The 16,445-nt window shown below is 43.9% G+C and overlaps 1 protein-coding gene across 1 annotated transcript in view; it reads right to left on the reverse strand.

Annotated features, from left to right (window-relative positions):
* The window catches only part of LOC146058763 (uncharacterized), a 45,343-nt gene extending 30,738 nt beyond the window's left edge, over positions 1 to 14,605 (reverse strand). The window contains exon 1 of the mRNA XM_083170994.1: positions 14,523 to 14,605. Coding sequence (XP_083027120.1) covers positions 14,523 to 14,577 — 55 coding nt within the window. The 5' untranslated portion in view covers positions 14,578 to 14,605. The remainder of the gene's footprint in view (positions 1 to 14,522) is intronic.
* Positions 14,606 to 16,445: the final 1,840 nt, after the last annotated feature.

Consider the following 16,445-nt stretch of genomic DNA (forward strand, 5'->3'; position numbering starts at 1 on the left):
ATACCCCCAGCAGTATGAAGACACGTTTGAGTTTTTTCTGGCAAATATAACATCCAGTGCTTTGTAAAAAAGACTTAATGTCAATTCTGCTTACTGTGGTGCTTTGTTGCCTGGGAAAGCAGTGGTCCAAGAAATGCCACATATCCTGAATGGTGAGCACTAGGAGTAGACTTAGCACCAGAAGTAAGATATAGTCCTGCAAATGACCAATACTGAATAAATAAAAAAGTTGAAATAAAAATCAATGATACCACTTTCACATCACACCTCAAACCCGGGTTATTGCCGGGTTGACCAAAATGACAATTCGCGCTGATGTGCTACAATATTTATTAACAGTTTCTTATATAGCGCAGACATATTCCGCAGCGCATTACAGAGAATATTTGAACATTCACATCAGTCCCTGCCCCAGTGGAGCTTACAATCTATATTCCCTACCATAAGTATACACACACACACACACACACACACACATTCTAGGGTTAATTTTGTTGAGAGCCAATTAACCTACCTGTATATTTTTGGATTATACAATATAATGAGTGATTTCCCTACCAATTTATCTGGGTCTAAATTATAGTTATATCAAGCCTTGAAAAAGACAGCAGTAGTGATAGAAACGCATTGGCGTACTTCAGGACAGGGCTGTATTAAGCATGGGGTGACAGAGGTGGTCGCCCTGGGGCCCTCACACAGGCACTGCTGCGGTGGGTGGGTGGCAGTGGGTCAGGCAGCACAGGGCGGGCAGGGGGTCCCTGTGGCCATCCGCCGCAGGGACCCCGTTGGCTCCTCAGCGCTGCCCAGTTACCACCTGCCTCAGGGGCTGGCTGGCAACTTTTAGCCTGGGGGGCAAGTCCAGAGCACTGGCCCATAAGTAACAGCGCATAATAAAAATGGAGGTTTTTCATAAAAAATATATGTATTAGTAAAAAAAAAAGATAACAACACCACAGACTGTTGCCCTGTATAATATCAGGACACCGCAGGCTGATACCCGCACAAGGATCAGGGGAAGCCGGGCACTGGCACACACAAACTCACAGTAGCCAGCGGAGGGCTTTTGCACACACCACCCCACCCCCCCCTGCCATGCTTACAGCTGGCTGCGGACGCTTCCAGAAGCTCTTACTGTCATTGCTGGTCAGCTCCGCCTCCTTGAGTAGCTGAAGGAGGTGGAGCTGCTCACCTATGGCAGTGAGAGTGGCCGCAGCTGCCACACGGACAGTCTCCTGCAGCCAGCCTAATATATGATGCAGGGCGGCTAGTGACACTACCCCCTGGCCTAGCACATTATTGTCATGTGGCTCCAAGTTAACTGAAATTTTGTGCAAGCGCAGAAGCTCCAACTGTGGCAGCTGAGGGTTTGTATGTATCAGCCTGGCTTGGTAGGAGAATGGCCACTGAGATGGGTGCGGGACACGGCACACTGAAAATTTGCCTGGCTTCCCGCCATCCCACTCCGCCCCTGCCACAGGCTGCTCACCTGCTTAAAAAATAGAAGAGGACACCACTGGCTGCTCTCTTGCATAAATGAAGAACAGGACACCACAGGCTTCTCCCTTGCATAAATAAACAGGACAGCACGGGCTGCTTCCATGCATAAATAAAGAACTGGACACCTCAAGTTGCTCTCCTGCATAAAGAACACGGCACCACAGCCTGCACCCTTGCGTCAAAAAAACGGACACCACAGGCTGCTCCATTGCGTAAAAGATAGGACACCACAGGCCGCTCTCCCTGTATAATAGTAATGCCATGACACCACAGGCCACTCTCCCTGTATAATAAAATTAATGCCATGACACCACAGGCTGCTCCCTCTGTATAATAATAATTCAATGATGCCACAGGCTGCTCCCCCTGTATAATAATTTGTGTCATGGCATTACTATTGTTATATTATACAGCGGGAGCAGCCTGTGGTGTCATTGCATTATTATTATTATACAGCGGGAGCAGCCTGTGGTGTCATTGCATTACTATTATACAGAGGGAGCAGCCAGTGGTGTCATGGCATTACTTTTATATTATACAGGGGGAGCAGCCTGTGGTGTCATGGCATTATTATTATTATACAGAGGGAGCAGCCTGTGGTGTCATGGCATAATGCCATGACACCACAGGCTGCTCCCCCTGTACAATAATAATTATGACACCACAGGTTGCTCCCCCTGTATAATATAAAAGTAATGCAATGACACCACAGGCTGCTCCCGCTGTATAATATAACAATAGTAACACCATGACACAAATTATTATACAGGGGGAGCAGCCTGTGGCGTCATTGCATTATTATTATACAGAGGGAGCAGCCTGTGGTGTCAAGGCATTACTTTTATATTATACAGGGGGAGCAGCCTGTGGTGTCATGGCATTATTATTATACAGAGGGTGCAGCCTGTGGTGTCATGACATAATGCCATGACACCACAGGCTGCTCCCCCTGTACAATAATAATTATGACACCACAGGTTGCTCCCCCTGTATAATATAAAAGTAATGCCATGACACCACTGGCTGCTCCCTCTGTATAATAATAATGCAATGACACCACAGGCTGCTCCCGCTGTATAATAATAATGCAATGACACCACAGGGTGCTCCCGCTGTACAATATAATAATAGTAATGCCATGACACAAATTATTATACAGGGGGAGCAGCCTGTGGCGTCATTGCATTATTATTATTATACAGAGGGAGCAGCCTGTGGTGTCATGGCATTACTTTTATATTATACAGGGGGAGCAGCCTGTGGCGTCATTGCATTATTATTATAATTATTATTATTATTATTATTATTATTATAATACAGAGGGAGCAGCCTGTGGTGCCATGGCATAACTTTTATATTATACAGGGGGAGCAGCCTGTGGTGTCATGGCATTATTATTATACAGAGGGAGCAGCCTGTGGTGTCATGGCATAATGCCATGACACCACAGGCTGCTCCCCCTGTATAATATAACATTAATGCCATGACACCACAGGCTGCTCCCTCTGTATAATAATAATGCAATGACACCACAGGCTGCTCCCGCTGTATAATATAACAATAGTAATGCCATGACACAAATTATTATACAGGGGCAGCAGCCTGTGGCGTCATTGCATTATTATTATACAGAGGGAGCAGCCTGTGGTGTCATGGCATTATTATTATACAGAGGGAGCAGCCTGTGGTGTCATGGCATTACTTTTATATTATACAGGGGGAGCAGTCTGTGGTGTCATGGCATTATTATTATACAGAGGGAGCAGCCTGTGGTGTCAGGCTGCTCCCCCTGTACAATAATAATTATGACACCACGGACTGCTCCCCCTGTAAAATATAAAAGTAATGCCATGACACCACAGGCTGCTCCCTCTGTATAATAATAATGCAATGACACCACAGGCTGGTCCCGCTGTATAATAATAATAATGCAATGACACCACAGGCTGCTCCCGCTGTATAATATAATAATAGTAATGCCATGACACAAATTATTATATTATACAGGGGGAGCAGCCTGTGGTGTCATTGCATTATTATTATACAGAGGGAGCAGCCTGTGGTGTCATGGCATTACTTTTATATTATACAGGGGGAGCAGCCTGTGGGGTCATGGCATTATTATTATACAGAGGGAGCAGCCTGTGGTGTCATGGCATAATGCCATGACACCACAGGCTGCTCCCCCTGTACAATAATAATGACACCACAGGCTGCTCCCCCTGTAAAATATAAAATTAATGCCATGACACCACAGGCTGCTCCCCCTGTATAATATAAAAGTAATGTAATGACACAAATTATTATACAGGGGGAGCAGCCTGTGGTGTCATTGCATTATTATTATTATACATCAAACAGCAGATATATTGTTTTTTTTATTTGTGTTGAATGCTAACTTACTGTATTTTATCCCTCCTGTCCTGCTGCGGCTCCAGGAATTTAAATTCCGCTCTCTGCGGCCTGTCCTGCTGCGGCCCCCGACTCGTCCTGTGGCCTGCCTTCCTTCCTCTCTGCAGACGTGTGGGTGGGAGGCGTCATCGTCATGACGTCCCCACCCAGCATCTGCCGCCCAGGGATAAGAGGGAACAGGCGGCCGGGCCCTCCTCCACGTAGCCGTGGAGGCCGGTGGCCATGTTCCTGTGGCCGCAGACATCTTCTAAAAGACCACAGGAACATGGCCGCCGGCAGTGCAAAAAAAAATGGTAAGGCGGCCTCGGACACGGCCGCTGCCCGCAGCACACCTGGCAGAGCAGCCTGGGGGACAGATGGCACCCTGCCCCCCGGCCCAGCCCGCCCCTGACCTGCCTCCGTGTGGTGTGTGTGTGTGTGTGTGGGGGGGGGGGGGGGGGGGGGGGCCGCTATTGTGCTGTGTGTATTCAATTGTGTAACACTATGCAACATTTTTACTTCCTAATTATATGATTCGGGGTATGATGAAAACTGATTGGAGAATACTCTGATAATCTGATTGCTACTACCTTGGCACACAAAGGGCCTTATTTTGGTTCATTCTTTCTGACAAAATCGTTCTTAGATGGGCAAAACCATGTGCACTGCAGGTTGGGCAGGTGTTAATTGTGTAGAGAGAATTAGATTTGGGTGGGGTTTTACTTCAAAATGAGATCTATATTGCAGTGTAAAAATAAAGCAGTTAGTATTTACCCTGCACAGAAACAAAATTACTCACCCAAATCTAATTCTCTCTGCACATGTTACATCTGCCCCCCCCTGCAGTGCACATGGTTTTGTCCATCTAAGAAGGATTTTGTCAGAAAGAATGAACCAAAATAAGGCCCAAAGAGAGATCACCTATAAGGAACATATTTTTCCATTCACTCTATTTGTTTATATGTGTTATTGTAAAGTGTGAAGGCGCCAGTTGGTAGGGATACCGCTTTTTCTTTGGTTTATGCTGTTTGTTGGGGGTGTAGGTTATCACCCCATTGGTAGCCATTGCTAACTAGCAGCCACCTCTTGTGCACATCGTGTAGGATTTCTGTCTTTTAGCCTTTATTTGGGTCTAAATAACTACTCAGAAATACAAACATGGTTTACACCCGGAACATGAAACGGATTCTCTGCTGTAAATACATTGATCATTTTTGTAAATTACATCGCAGTTACATATATGCAAAAATGTATTTAAAGTTATATTGACATCATATTGGATTCTGCGATGCTTATAAATATGGTAAATTATATGCTCAATTGGTGTTTCAATTAAAAAAAAAGTTTATGTAAAAAAATTGTAAATCAAGGTATCAAATACTATAGAAACAAATCCATTTTTGTAGGATATTCACTAGTGGAAACAAGAATAAAATCGGTACTTGTTTCCTAGAACGGCGCCCATCGCGGGCATTGCATGCCATTATAATGGCATGCGATGCGACCGATGCGATGTCAGCAATTTTACATAGAAATGCATGGTAAAATGTAAATCGCGTTGGTCGCATCGCATGCGGCCAAAAAATCGCATGCGATGCGACCGACGCGATTACCGATTTTACATAGGGAACAATGTTAAATGGCCCAATTGACCCAATTTCACATAGGGAACAATGTTAAATGGCCCACAGACCCCAAACAGCCACCCTGAAGTGTGAAATGGCCCCCCCAATTGTTAACGCCACCCCACGATCAACGTCAACCCGAAGTGTGGCGAGCGCAGCGAGGGGCGGCGGTACGCGTCCTCCGACCTTTTCATACCCCCACTATCCACGTCGGCGTGGAGTTGAGAATAGAAAGTGTGGCAAGCGCAGCGTTCCCCGCTAGGGGACGCGGATACCTGTGAAGCCCGCGAGGGGACGCGTATAGCTGTGAAGGTATCCGCGTCCGCTCGCCACACTTTCTATTCTCAACTCCACGCTGACGTTGATAGTGGGGGTATGAAAAGGTCGGAGGACGCGTACCGCTGCGCTCGCCACGCTTCGGGTTGACGTTGATCGTGGGGTGGCGTTAACAATTGGAGGGGCCATTTCACACTTCAGGGTGGCTATTTGGGGTCTGTGGGCCATTTAACATTGTTCCCTATGTGAAATTGGGTCAATTGGGCCATTTAACATTGTTCCCTATGTAAAATCGCGGTAATCGCGTCGGTCGCATCACATGCGATTTTTTGGCCGCATGCAATGCGACCGACGCAATTTTTTTCCTTGCGATGCCTAAGATCAAAATAGTGGGCGCCGTTCTAGGAAACAAGTACCATAAAATCAGTTATTCTATATGTAAGTGATAAGTGTATTAGGTCATAGGAGGTTACACACCATTCTGAAAGCTTTGACATTATGGACATGGATCTACCTTTCATGACTGAGGAATTTATTGTATACACAGAAAACTAGAATGAGCAATATACACTTGTGTGATGGTCTGTGATGCGATAGCATACTAAGTTGAAGGTTCCCATGCGATAAATCGCATCTCAAATGCTTTTTGCATTCGATAAATCACATGCCCGTTGCAACCTAAAATCAGATGATGTATATAAACTGACAGATCACACATCGCATTGTGATAAATCACGTGTTTAAAAACCACATGTGGGCTTCCGGTTCCGGGTCTCCATGTTGCTCCGCTGCCTGTCACCCCAGACACCGTTACATGGCTCTAAGACCCTCTTCAAACACCCTGCCCACTACACAGAGCTCCCGGGGACCCTTCTCCACCCACCAAACTAGCGGTGCAGGAGCGCAGACGGAGAGGAGTGACGTCACCGTTATCCACCGCAGTCTCCCGCGCCTCCCTCCACACACTGGACCGAATCTCCCCACCGCTGCCTCTGGTCTCGGTGTGCGCTGCCAGGCAATAATTGATAAATGCAGCAGCGGCTGCTGAGAGTGACATCACCGCCAGCCACCGCGGCTACCCCTCTCCCTCCATCTCCTCTCTGGGTCCCTACAAAACGGCACCCACGTCAGGCTGCTCATCACCTCCTCTCCCTTACTTCCTATCCCTGTAACAATACATAAGCCAGATGGATAAATACCTGGTAACATCTACTTTCTACCGTGCCACAACAGCAGCAGATACAGGCACGCCAGGAGAGAAGATGAGGAGCATAGAAACATAGAATTTGACGGCAGATAAGAACCACTTGGCCCATCTAGTCTGCCCCTTTTTTAAACGTTACCTCAAACCATATTTGATCCTTATTTTTTTTTGTAAGGATATCAATATGCCTATCCCAAGCATGTTTAAATTGTACTACTGTATTTGCCTCTACCACCTCTGATGGGAGGCTATTCCACTTATCTACTACTCTTTCTGTGAAGTAATTCTTCCTCAAATTTCCCCTGAATCTTCATCCCTCTAGTTTCAGTGCATGTCCTCGTGTTCTGTTGCTCCTCTTCCTTTGAAGAATGTCTCCCACCTGTACCTTGTTAAAACCCTTGATATATTTGAAAGTTTCTATCATGTCCCCCCTTTCCCTTCTCTGCTCTAAGGTATACATATTAAGATCTTTTAGTCTTTCCTGGTACGTTTTGTGATGTAGACCATGCACCATTTTAGTTGCCCTTCATTGTACAGTCTCTAATGTATTTATATCCTTCTGGAGATATGGCCTCCAGAACTGAACACAATATTCTAGATGAGGTTGTACCAATGACCCATACAGTGGCATTATTACTTCTTTCTTCTTACTGCTGATACCTCTCCCTATGCAACCAAGCATCTGATTTGCCTTCTTCATTGCTTTGTTACATTGCCTACTTGTCTTTAAGTCCCCTGAAATAGTGACACCTAGATCCCTCTCTTCCTCAGTAGTTTCCATGGGATGCAGTTAATTTGCCGGCGGTCGGGATCCCGCCGAAATCCCGAAACTTTCTCCCTCCGTGGGTGTCCACGACACCCATAGAGGGAGAATAAAATAGCGTGCCGAGCGAAGCGAGGCACCGGGCCCGCTGCGTGGCGAGCGCAGCGAGCCCGCAAGGGGGGGCGATCCATGTCCCCCCCTTGTCGGGATTTCGGCGGTCGGGATTCCAGTGTCGGGATTCCGACCGCCGGGATCCCGACCGCCGGCAAATCGTATCGGATCCGTTTCCATTATAGTGCCATTTATACTATATTTAGTATTTGGATTTTTGCAACCCAAGTGCATGATTTTGCATTTTTTGGCATTAAACTGTAGTTGCCATGCTCTTGACCATTCCTCTAATCTACCTAGATCATCAATCATTTGTTTTACCCCTTCTGGTGTGTCTACCCTGTTGCATACCTTTGTGCCATCTGCAAAAAGGCACATTTTACCCTCAATTCCATTTGCAATATCACCAATAAAGATATTAAAAAGCACTGGTCCAAGTACAGATCCCTGGGGTACTCCAATTGTAACCTTTCCCTCTGACTGTACTCCGTTTACTACAACTCTCTGTTTTCTGTCCTGCAACCATGCTCTTATCCATTCAACTATCTTAGAATCCAATCCCAAGTTTTCAAGTTTATTTAACAGTCTGCGATGTTGGACAGTGTCAAAAGCCTTACTAGAGTCTAGATAAGCTACATCTACAGCCCCACCTTGATCTATTACTTTAATCACCCAGTCAAAAAACTCAATAAGATTTGTTTGACATGATCTTCCCCCAGTAAACCCACGCTGTTTTGGATCCTGTAAATTGCTGGTTTTGAGATATTCTACAACTCTTTCTTTTAAGAGTGTTTCCATCAATTTCCCAACTACTGATGTAAGGCTCACTGGTCGATAGTTGCTTACCTCTTCCTTGCTTCCACTTTTGTGCAGTGGGACATTTGCTGTTTTCCAGTCCTCTGGGATTACTCCAGTAGCTAGTGACTGGTTGAATAATTCTGTTATTGGTTTTACCAGCTCCCCTTTAAGCTCTTTTAGTATCCTTGGATGTATCCCATCTGGTCCCATTGATTTATCCACTTTCAGTTTTGAGAGTTCTGAGAGGACTTTCTCTTCTGTAAATGGACTTGTTTCTCCCTCAGTTTTCTGACTATACTTGCAATTTAACTGTGGCCCCTTCCCCTTTCTTTCAGCAGTGAATACTGAGCAGAAATAATTATTAATATTATCTGCTATTACATTGTCCCCCTCAAGAGAACTTCCACTCTCTGCCTTTAGTCTTATTATTCCACTTTTTGTTTTTCTCATGACCCCTGATGAGACAGGTAAGAGTTCCCTCCCTACACACAAAAGGGCTTCATGTGATGACACTGGCCCTGTTGGGCATGCCAGTCGCACAAATGATGCCCCTGTCACTTATAAAGAAGTAGTAGAGGCTATAACAGCCACAATGACCCCCCTGCTTTCTAAAGCTGTAACAGACATCTTGTCTCAAATACAACAACTCACCCAGAGGGTTACTATAACTGAAATTCAGATTGGGTCCCACTCCCACGATATTGCTGATATTAGGAAGCAAGTTAAGCAACTTACAACAGATAACTACCAGCTTTAGAATAAAGTTGAGGATTTGGAAAATCGTTCCGTAGGAACAATATCCGTCTGGTCGGACTGACCAAATCGGTGAAAGGGGGAGCACTCTCCCATTTTGTCCGCAACACCCTTCCCTCATTGATAGGAATAGAGACAGTTTGCCGGGACATGGTTATTGAGAGGGTCCATAGGGTCGGCCCGACCCCTACACCTTCCAGACCAAGCCCCCGCGTCACCCTTTTCCGTTGCCTCAACTACCTCCACAATATGGAGATCTGGTCTGCATCCCATAAGATTAAGGACCTATCGAGGGAGGGCCACAAACTCCATGTTTTCCAAGACTATTCAGTGGAACTCTCTAGGGCCAGGAAGGCCTTCTCTCCCATTTGCTCAAAGTTAGCTACTGAGGGCAGAAGGTTTGGCCTATTGTACACCGCAAAACTTTGCATCTATGCCGGATCTTTTTTCAAAGACTTCCCCTTGCCATCTGATGCCTCTGCTTATCTAAAAGAGTTGAACCATGGGGACTCCTCCAACATCGCCCCCTGATACTGTAACTGTGCTGGCTTTACACCTATTTAGGGCATTTTATATTTGTTTACTCTTGCTGGCTGTACTGCTATCATTACAGTAATATTTTTCATAACTGTGTAATGATCCTGTGACTCTAAAGAAACATCAGTCATATGTTATATTCTTCTGATTTACTTGTTGAATTTTGCTGCCTTACCTTCCCTTCTCTTTCCAAATGGAGAGATGGAGCAACGCTTTTTTTGTGTTTGTATTTTTGAAGGTGCCGCTATGTTTAGTTTACGCTACTGCGACCCATGTATCTTTTTATTGTAGCTCTCAATTATATATTTTTCATTGCATTACTATGGGGGTGGCGGAAAAGCGAGAGCAGTGTCCCCTCTCTCCCCTTTTGTTTGCTGGAGCCCTTATTAACAATCGCCCTTAGATCCTCCCCTACATATAAAGGAATTCTGATAGGCAATGTTGAGCTCACACTTTTTTGCCGACGACATGCTCGTTTGTTTCTGACCCCCTAGTTTCCATTCCTGAGATTTTGCGACTGATATCGGAGTTCGGTGGGGTAGCTGGATATAGGATCAATATCACCAAATCTGAACTATTACCCTTGAAATGCCCATCCTCCACCATTTCGGACCTCATCACCTCCTCTCCCTTCAAGCTAACCCACTCACACTTTAAAAATTTGGGGGTACTGGTCCCTGGAGACATATCAGAGCTTTACAGACTAAATTTTTCAGCTGTCATAGAGAAGGTGATTAACAAACTGGTGGGTTGGTTTGCCCTTACCCTTTCGACCTTAGGTAGAATAGTGGTTCTAAAAACAGTGGTATTTCCCAAAATTTTCTATACACGGCAACTCCTCCCCTTCTCCTTACCGCTGCGGATTTATCCCATCTAATAAAAGCCATGACTCACTTTATTTGGAATGGCAAGCAGCCAAAAATTGCCTACCCCAAATTGATTATGGACAAATCGAATGGTGGAGCTGGTTTACCAGATTTCGTGTCCTACTACGTTTCCACTTACTCACGTTGCGCACTGGACTGGATACTTTAACGAGGAACATACACTGATTTATCATTGAGTCAGCCATGGCCCATCCTTACTCTCTCTGCGCTCTTTTACCCCACATTTCACCCCGCATTTTCAATTACCCCCTCTTCCACGACAGGTATCTTAGTTGGGTCAAGTTGCATAACAGACTGAAACTAGACCATACAGCCTCCCCGTATTTGACCCTGTGGGGCAACCCATCCTTCCCTACACAACTCCAACTTTCTGCAATGGCGGGGGGGGGGGGGGGGGGGGAGGGCTATGCGCAGCAAAACAGTTGTTTAACCCTGGGGGCCACGTACTGTCCTTTCCTAATTTATGGGATACATATAAAAATTAGCATTGGGAAGTGAAAATGTATCTCCAATCACGCCACTATGTCCAATCATTACGTCTGGATCATGATCTAACTTCCTCTATATTGGCTCTCGCCAAAGCCCTAAAATATTTGGTTTTAATTGGGTGAGATTCCCAACTGATCTACTCCCTCCTGATTGACTCCCCCTTTATGTCTCCCTTATCCTCCTTAGCTGAGACTTGAAAATGTGACGTTTCTGAGATTACCTCCCATGACTCATTGTTCTCACACTATGCCCCCACTATGAAAGTACTGGGTTCTACATACTTACAGGAGGTACATTTCAAGTTCCTACATAGAGCCTACCTGCCTCCTTTGATCAGAGCTCACTTCACTCCTAATGCTGATGACCGTTGTCTTAAATGCAGTAAGACCAAAGGAATCGTTCTTCCAATGTTTCTGGGATTGTTTTAAAATAAGACGGTTTTCTAATAAAATATTTAATTTCATTAACTCAACATATGGCCTCACCCTCAACCGGTGACCTGCCTGTGCATTAATTTTGCTGTATGAGACCACTCCCTGCTGTCTATCAAGTACTTGTACCCCTTTTTCATTGTATTATTTACAGATGCAAAAAAGTTAATCCTGAAGCACTGGACATCTAGATCTACTCCCTCCATATCGGCCTTACATAACATGCTACTTCACCAACTGTAGTATGACCGCAAAACAACCTCTATGGCATCTAATCTGAGCAGTAAAAAATTTTTTGCAGGAAACGGGACCCATATATCACCACTCTAGACCAGTGGTTCCCAACCCTGGTCCTCAAGTACCCCCAACAGTGCACGTTTTCCAGGTCTCCACACAGAATCACAAGTGACATAATTAGTGCCACCTGTGGATCTTTCAAAATGTGTCTGAATAATGAGTGCACCTGCTGAGTGACCTGGAAAACGTGCACTGTTGGGGGTACTTGAGGACCAGGGTTGGGATCCACTGCTCTAGACAATGAGACACAGTCCAGAAAACTCCAATTCTCCGAATCTCAATCATGGTCTATGCTGAAAACCTCGCTTGCAGCTATCCAGGACCCTCCTCTTCCCACTTAATACCGTTTTTTCAGAAGGTTTATAGGCGGTGAACCCCCGGGGGCACATCCCCTTTCGCCACGCTATTTGGATTTTGTTACCTGCTAGTACCTTATTCCCAATACCATTCTGCAACCACCCCTCCCACTTCTTTCCTTACCCTATCCCCCCCTCTTTTTCTCTCTCATTGTTTTTACTACTTATTGTTTGTTGTTTGTCAGACATGAAGATTATATTGTTATAATTAATTGGGTTATATTGTGTGACTAGTGCGCACTCTCGATGGCTACATAAATCTCCTTTAGTGTGATTACCTTAGCTTAATTTCACACACCTATATTCAAGCGAGTGTTTGTGTGCTGATAGAGTACTGTATCCCAATGTAGCATTGCTTTCTGTTCTTTGTCTTTACCATATTGTATGAAATTCATATATGAAAATTAATAAAAATTGTTATTTAAAAAAAAAAAAAAACACGTGATGCAAAAAATATTATGTGCAGCACATATCTTAAGTTGAGAGATTCGACCAATGTGCCCGTGGGTCACGTTGGGTGACACATGCAATTGGTGTGTGAACCATGCAATTTGTTGCTGCGATTTATCAAAATCACATGATTGTACGCTGCATCTCACAAGTGTACGGGCTGCATAACACTATTGCTGATCGCAGGGCAGTATTATTTTATATGAATACATCTGGAGTTGGGACGCACTTCTGGGAGTATAATTAGAGTTGTATGCCAGGGACAGGAGCAGAAACAAGAAAAATTGACATAAAGAACATTAAATATAACCATTCACTGTGGCACGTACAATGTAGCAATGCAGGTGTGTTGTTCCGTATGGATTTTTATGCCTCTATAATATGGATACTGCACACTACCACTGCTATAGTCATTTTACCAACTTTAATGTGTACCGGGGAGCATAGTTAGACATGGTTCCCCTTGATAGAGCTACAGGGGTAAATTTACTAAGATGGGAGTTCTTTTGAAGATGGGATGTTGCCCATAGCAACCAATAACATTCTATGCTAAAGAAGGTGCTAAATAAATAAGTAGAATCTGATTGTTTGCTAATGGCAAAATCCCAACTTCAATAGATCTCCCATCTTAGTAAATTGGTCCCACTGTATCTAAATACAGTCCATCGGTCTACCCCAAAAGGTTGACATGATAAAGGACAAGCGATAGGTTGACATGGTCAAAAAGCAGACATGAAAATGGTAGACACAAGACAATATGTCACCATCCTTGTCCACATACAGGGAGAATATGGCGAGCAAAGCCATGTGAGGTTATGCGTTACACTAATGGGTAGTCCTTGTCGAAAGTTGTCGACCAACTAAAAATTGTAAAAACTCATGTCGACCTTTTGATGGTCTACTTCATACACACCCAGTTAGAGATACTTGACTAGTTTACTCGATTGAAACATATTACAAGAAAATAATAGTTAAGTATCCCTTACACAAATATCCGCTATCCAAATAATAATTCTGAAAACCATACATTCCAGAAAGCGAGAAAAAATTTTCTTGCTAAAAGCACCACTGGGGACATCTGTAACCGCGCCACTGGGGACATCTGTAACCGCGCCACTGGGGACATCTGTAACCGCACCACTGGGGACATCTATAACCGCACCACTGAGGACATCTATAACCGCACCACTGGGGACATCTATAACCGCACCATTGGTGACATCTATAACCGCACCACTGGGGACATCTATAACCGCACCACTGGGGACATCTATAACTGGCACTGCGGACATGATATGTAACTGGCACAAAATATGTGCAAGAAAATGATTGCTTGGCATTCAAAGTCAGTATCTGAGATAGTACTTAATCTTTGTTTCATGTTTTTAAACCTTGTTTTATGCACAAATAAAATATATTTGTGTGTATTTCAGGTGTTTGATATGTTTGTACAACATAAATGCAAGATACCTCAAGATACATCCTTGAAATATAAAAATATTCTAAAATACGGAATAATCCGTTATCCAAAAATTTTTTGGTCCTGAGCATTTTGGATAAAGGATACTCAACCTGTATACCTTTCTTTAATATTGTAACAAGTACAGTTTATTTTTATCATGATATAGCATTTCCAAAATGAATATTCATTGCTTACCATTACTTGAAATGACAAGGGTTAAAAGTAGCAACGCCAGTGTCAAGCCAGACATATCCGTTTGATCACCCAGACACTCTTCAGTTTAGAAGATAAACAGCTATATATTCAAGATGCTTGAAACTGAAATTGATAAACTTATATACAGAGTGATCTCCTGTTCAGCAAACCACATGTTGCATCCTCTCTAGTAAAAAAACAAAACATACCCTGACATACAAGGGGAGATTACGCTAATGCTCTTTAGGTGAAACTAGAGAATGTTATCACTGCTACAACTTTATATTTTACAAAAATGGCCTATTTGTTATATGAAGGCTTTAGTGAAAGAAAACCAATGATTTGTAAAAGTGTCAGTTAAAGGATTAATACATAAATAAGGGTGTGGTACCACTCGCACAGGACACAATGTATTGGAACGGACCCCCAAGTTATAGCATATCTTTGAGTGATACTAATATTGGGGTGTGCCACCACTGGACAAAGATTTATAGAGAGAACTTGGGAGGGGAAAGCTTGTCCTAGGTGTGGTTCATAAAATATAGGGGACAATGTCATAGGCACTCACACTCAATACGGACTCAGGGGGTTAGTCAGATTCAATCGGTCCCCCGCACGTCCCATAGAGGTGTCTCAGGTCTGCGAGCACTGAAGAAATAATTTGATGTTGCCAACCATCAAATGATTTCTCCCTCGCACCCAAGGCTGCGATGGATGATTATGCGGGTGGTCCTTGGTGGACTCGCAAGGCTGCGAAATTTGCAGCCTTGCAAGTCAACCAGAATAAAAGCCGCAGTACATACTGCAGTTGAGAATAATTTTTCAACTTCTCAAGATTAGGGTGCCAGTAGACATAGGCACAATTTATATAATTTAGAGGAACGGGTCAGTAATTTGAAAGACTTCAGTAAAACCACCCCCCCACTTACAAACATTATATTGAGTTTGATAAAGCTGTAATGTGAAATGCAGCTAAATCTGTTAGTTGAGTCCATTTGACTGCAATTACCGGACCCCAGGCGGCTGTGGTCCTGTGGTGGACTGGTCATCCATCTGAAATAACCATCTGTAACTACCTTTGGGAATGCCAGTACTTACAGAGTAGAATCCTATACTGCATGGACTCGTGTGCTGAAGAAAACCAGATTTAATGGAACGGTCTGGAATTATACCATAACAACTGGACGTTTCTCCCTAAAAATTGTTGCAGCTGCCAAAAACATTAAAGCTGGCCATACATCAGAAAGATCGATCTTAAGATCGATTGCGCTCATGATTGTGTACAATTTCCCTTGAAATCCCCGGCAGTCCTTGGTGGTTTTTGGACACACAATCTACGCACAATCCATCATACAATCAGTCATACAATCCATCTGCTGCATGATTGTGTACACAAGATGTGCACACAATCTGCATACAATCCATCTTACAATCAATTGAGATTGTATGATTGGGTACAATATCTTTCTGATGTATGGCCACCTTAAGATATATCCAGGTATAGACTTTGACAATCAGTATCCACACACCCACATAAATTGGTCCAGCATTTATTTGGGGGTCAATTGGGGTTTTCAACGTGATTAGTATTATACTAATATCCAAACATTTATGTATAAAATATACAGTATACTAACAGTATATATTTTATATATGAATGTAGAGGGGGGGAAATGAGCAGCACTCACGCGGATTTTCAATAAAGACCCTGAGATAGTGTAACCTGGTAACGTTTCGGATTTTACTCCGTCCTCATGACCAACAAGTGTAAAACATACAGCACATACAGTATGTGCTGTATGTCTTACACTTGTTGCTTTTTTGGTCATGAGGACGGAGTAAAATCCGAAACGTTACCAGGTTACACTATCTCAGGGTCTTTATTGAAAATCCGCGTGAGTGCTGCTCATTTCCCCCCTCATA

This window comes from Crinia signifera, chromosome 2 (assembly GCF_055691185.1).
Source record: "Crinia signifera chromosome 2, ASM5569118v1, whole genome shotgun sequence".
Lineage (NCBI taxonomy): Eukaryota > Metazoa > Chordata > Amphibia > Anura > Myobatrachidae > Crinia > Crinia signifera.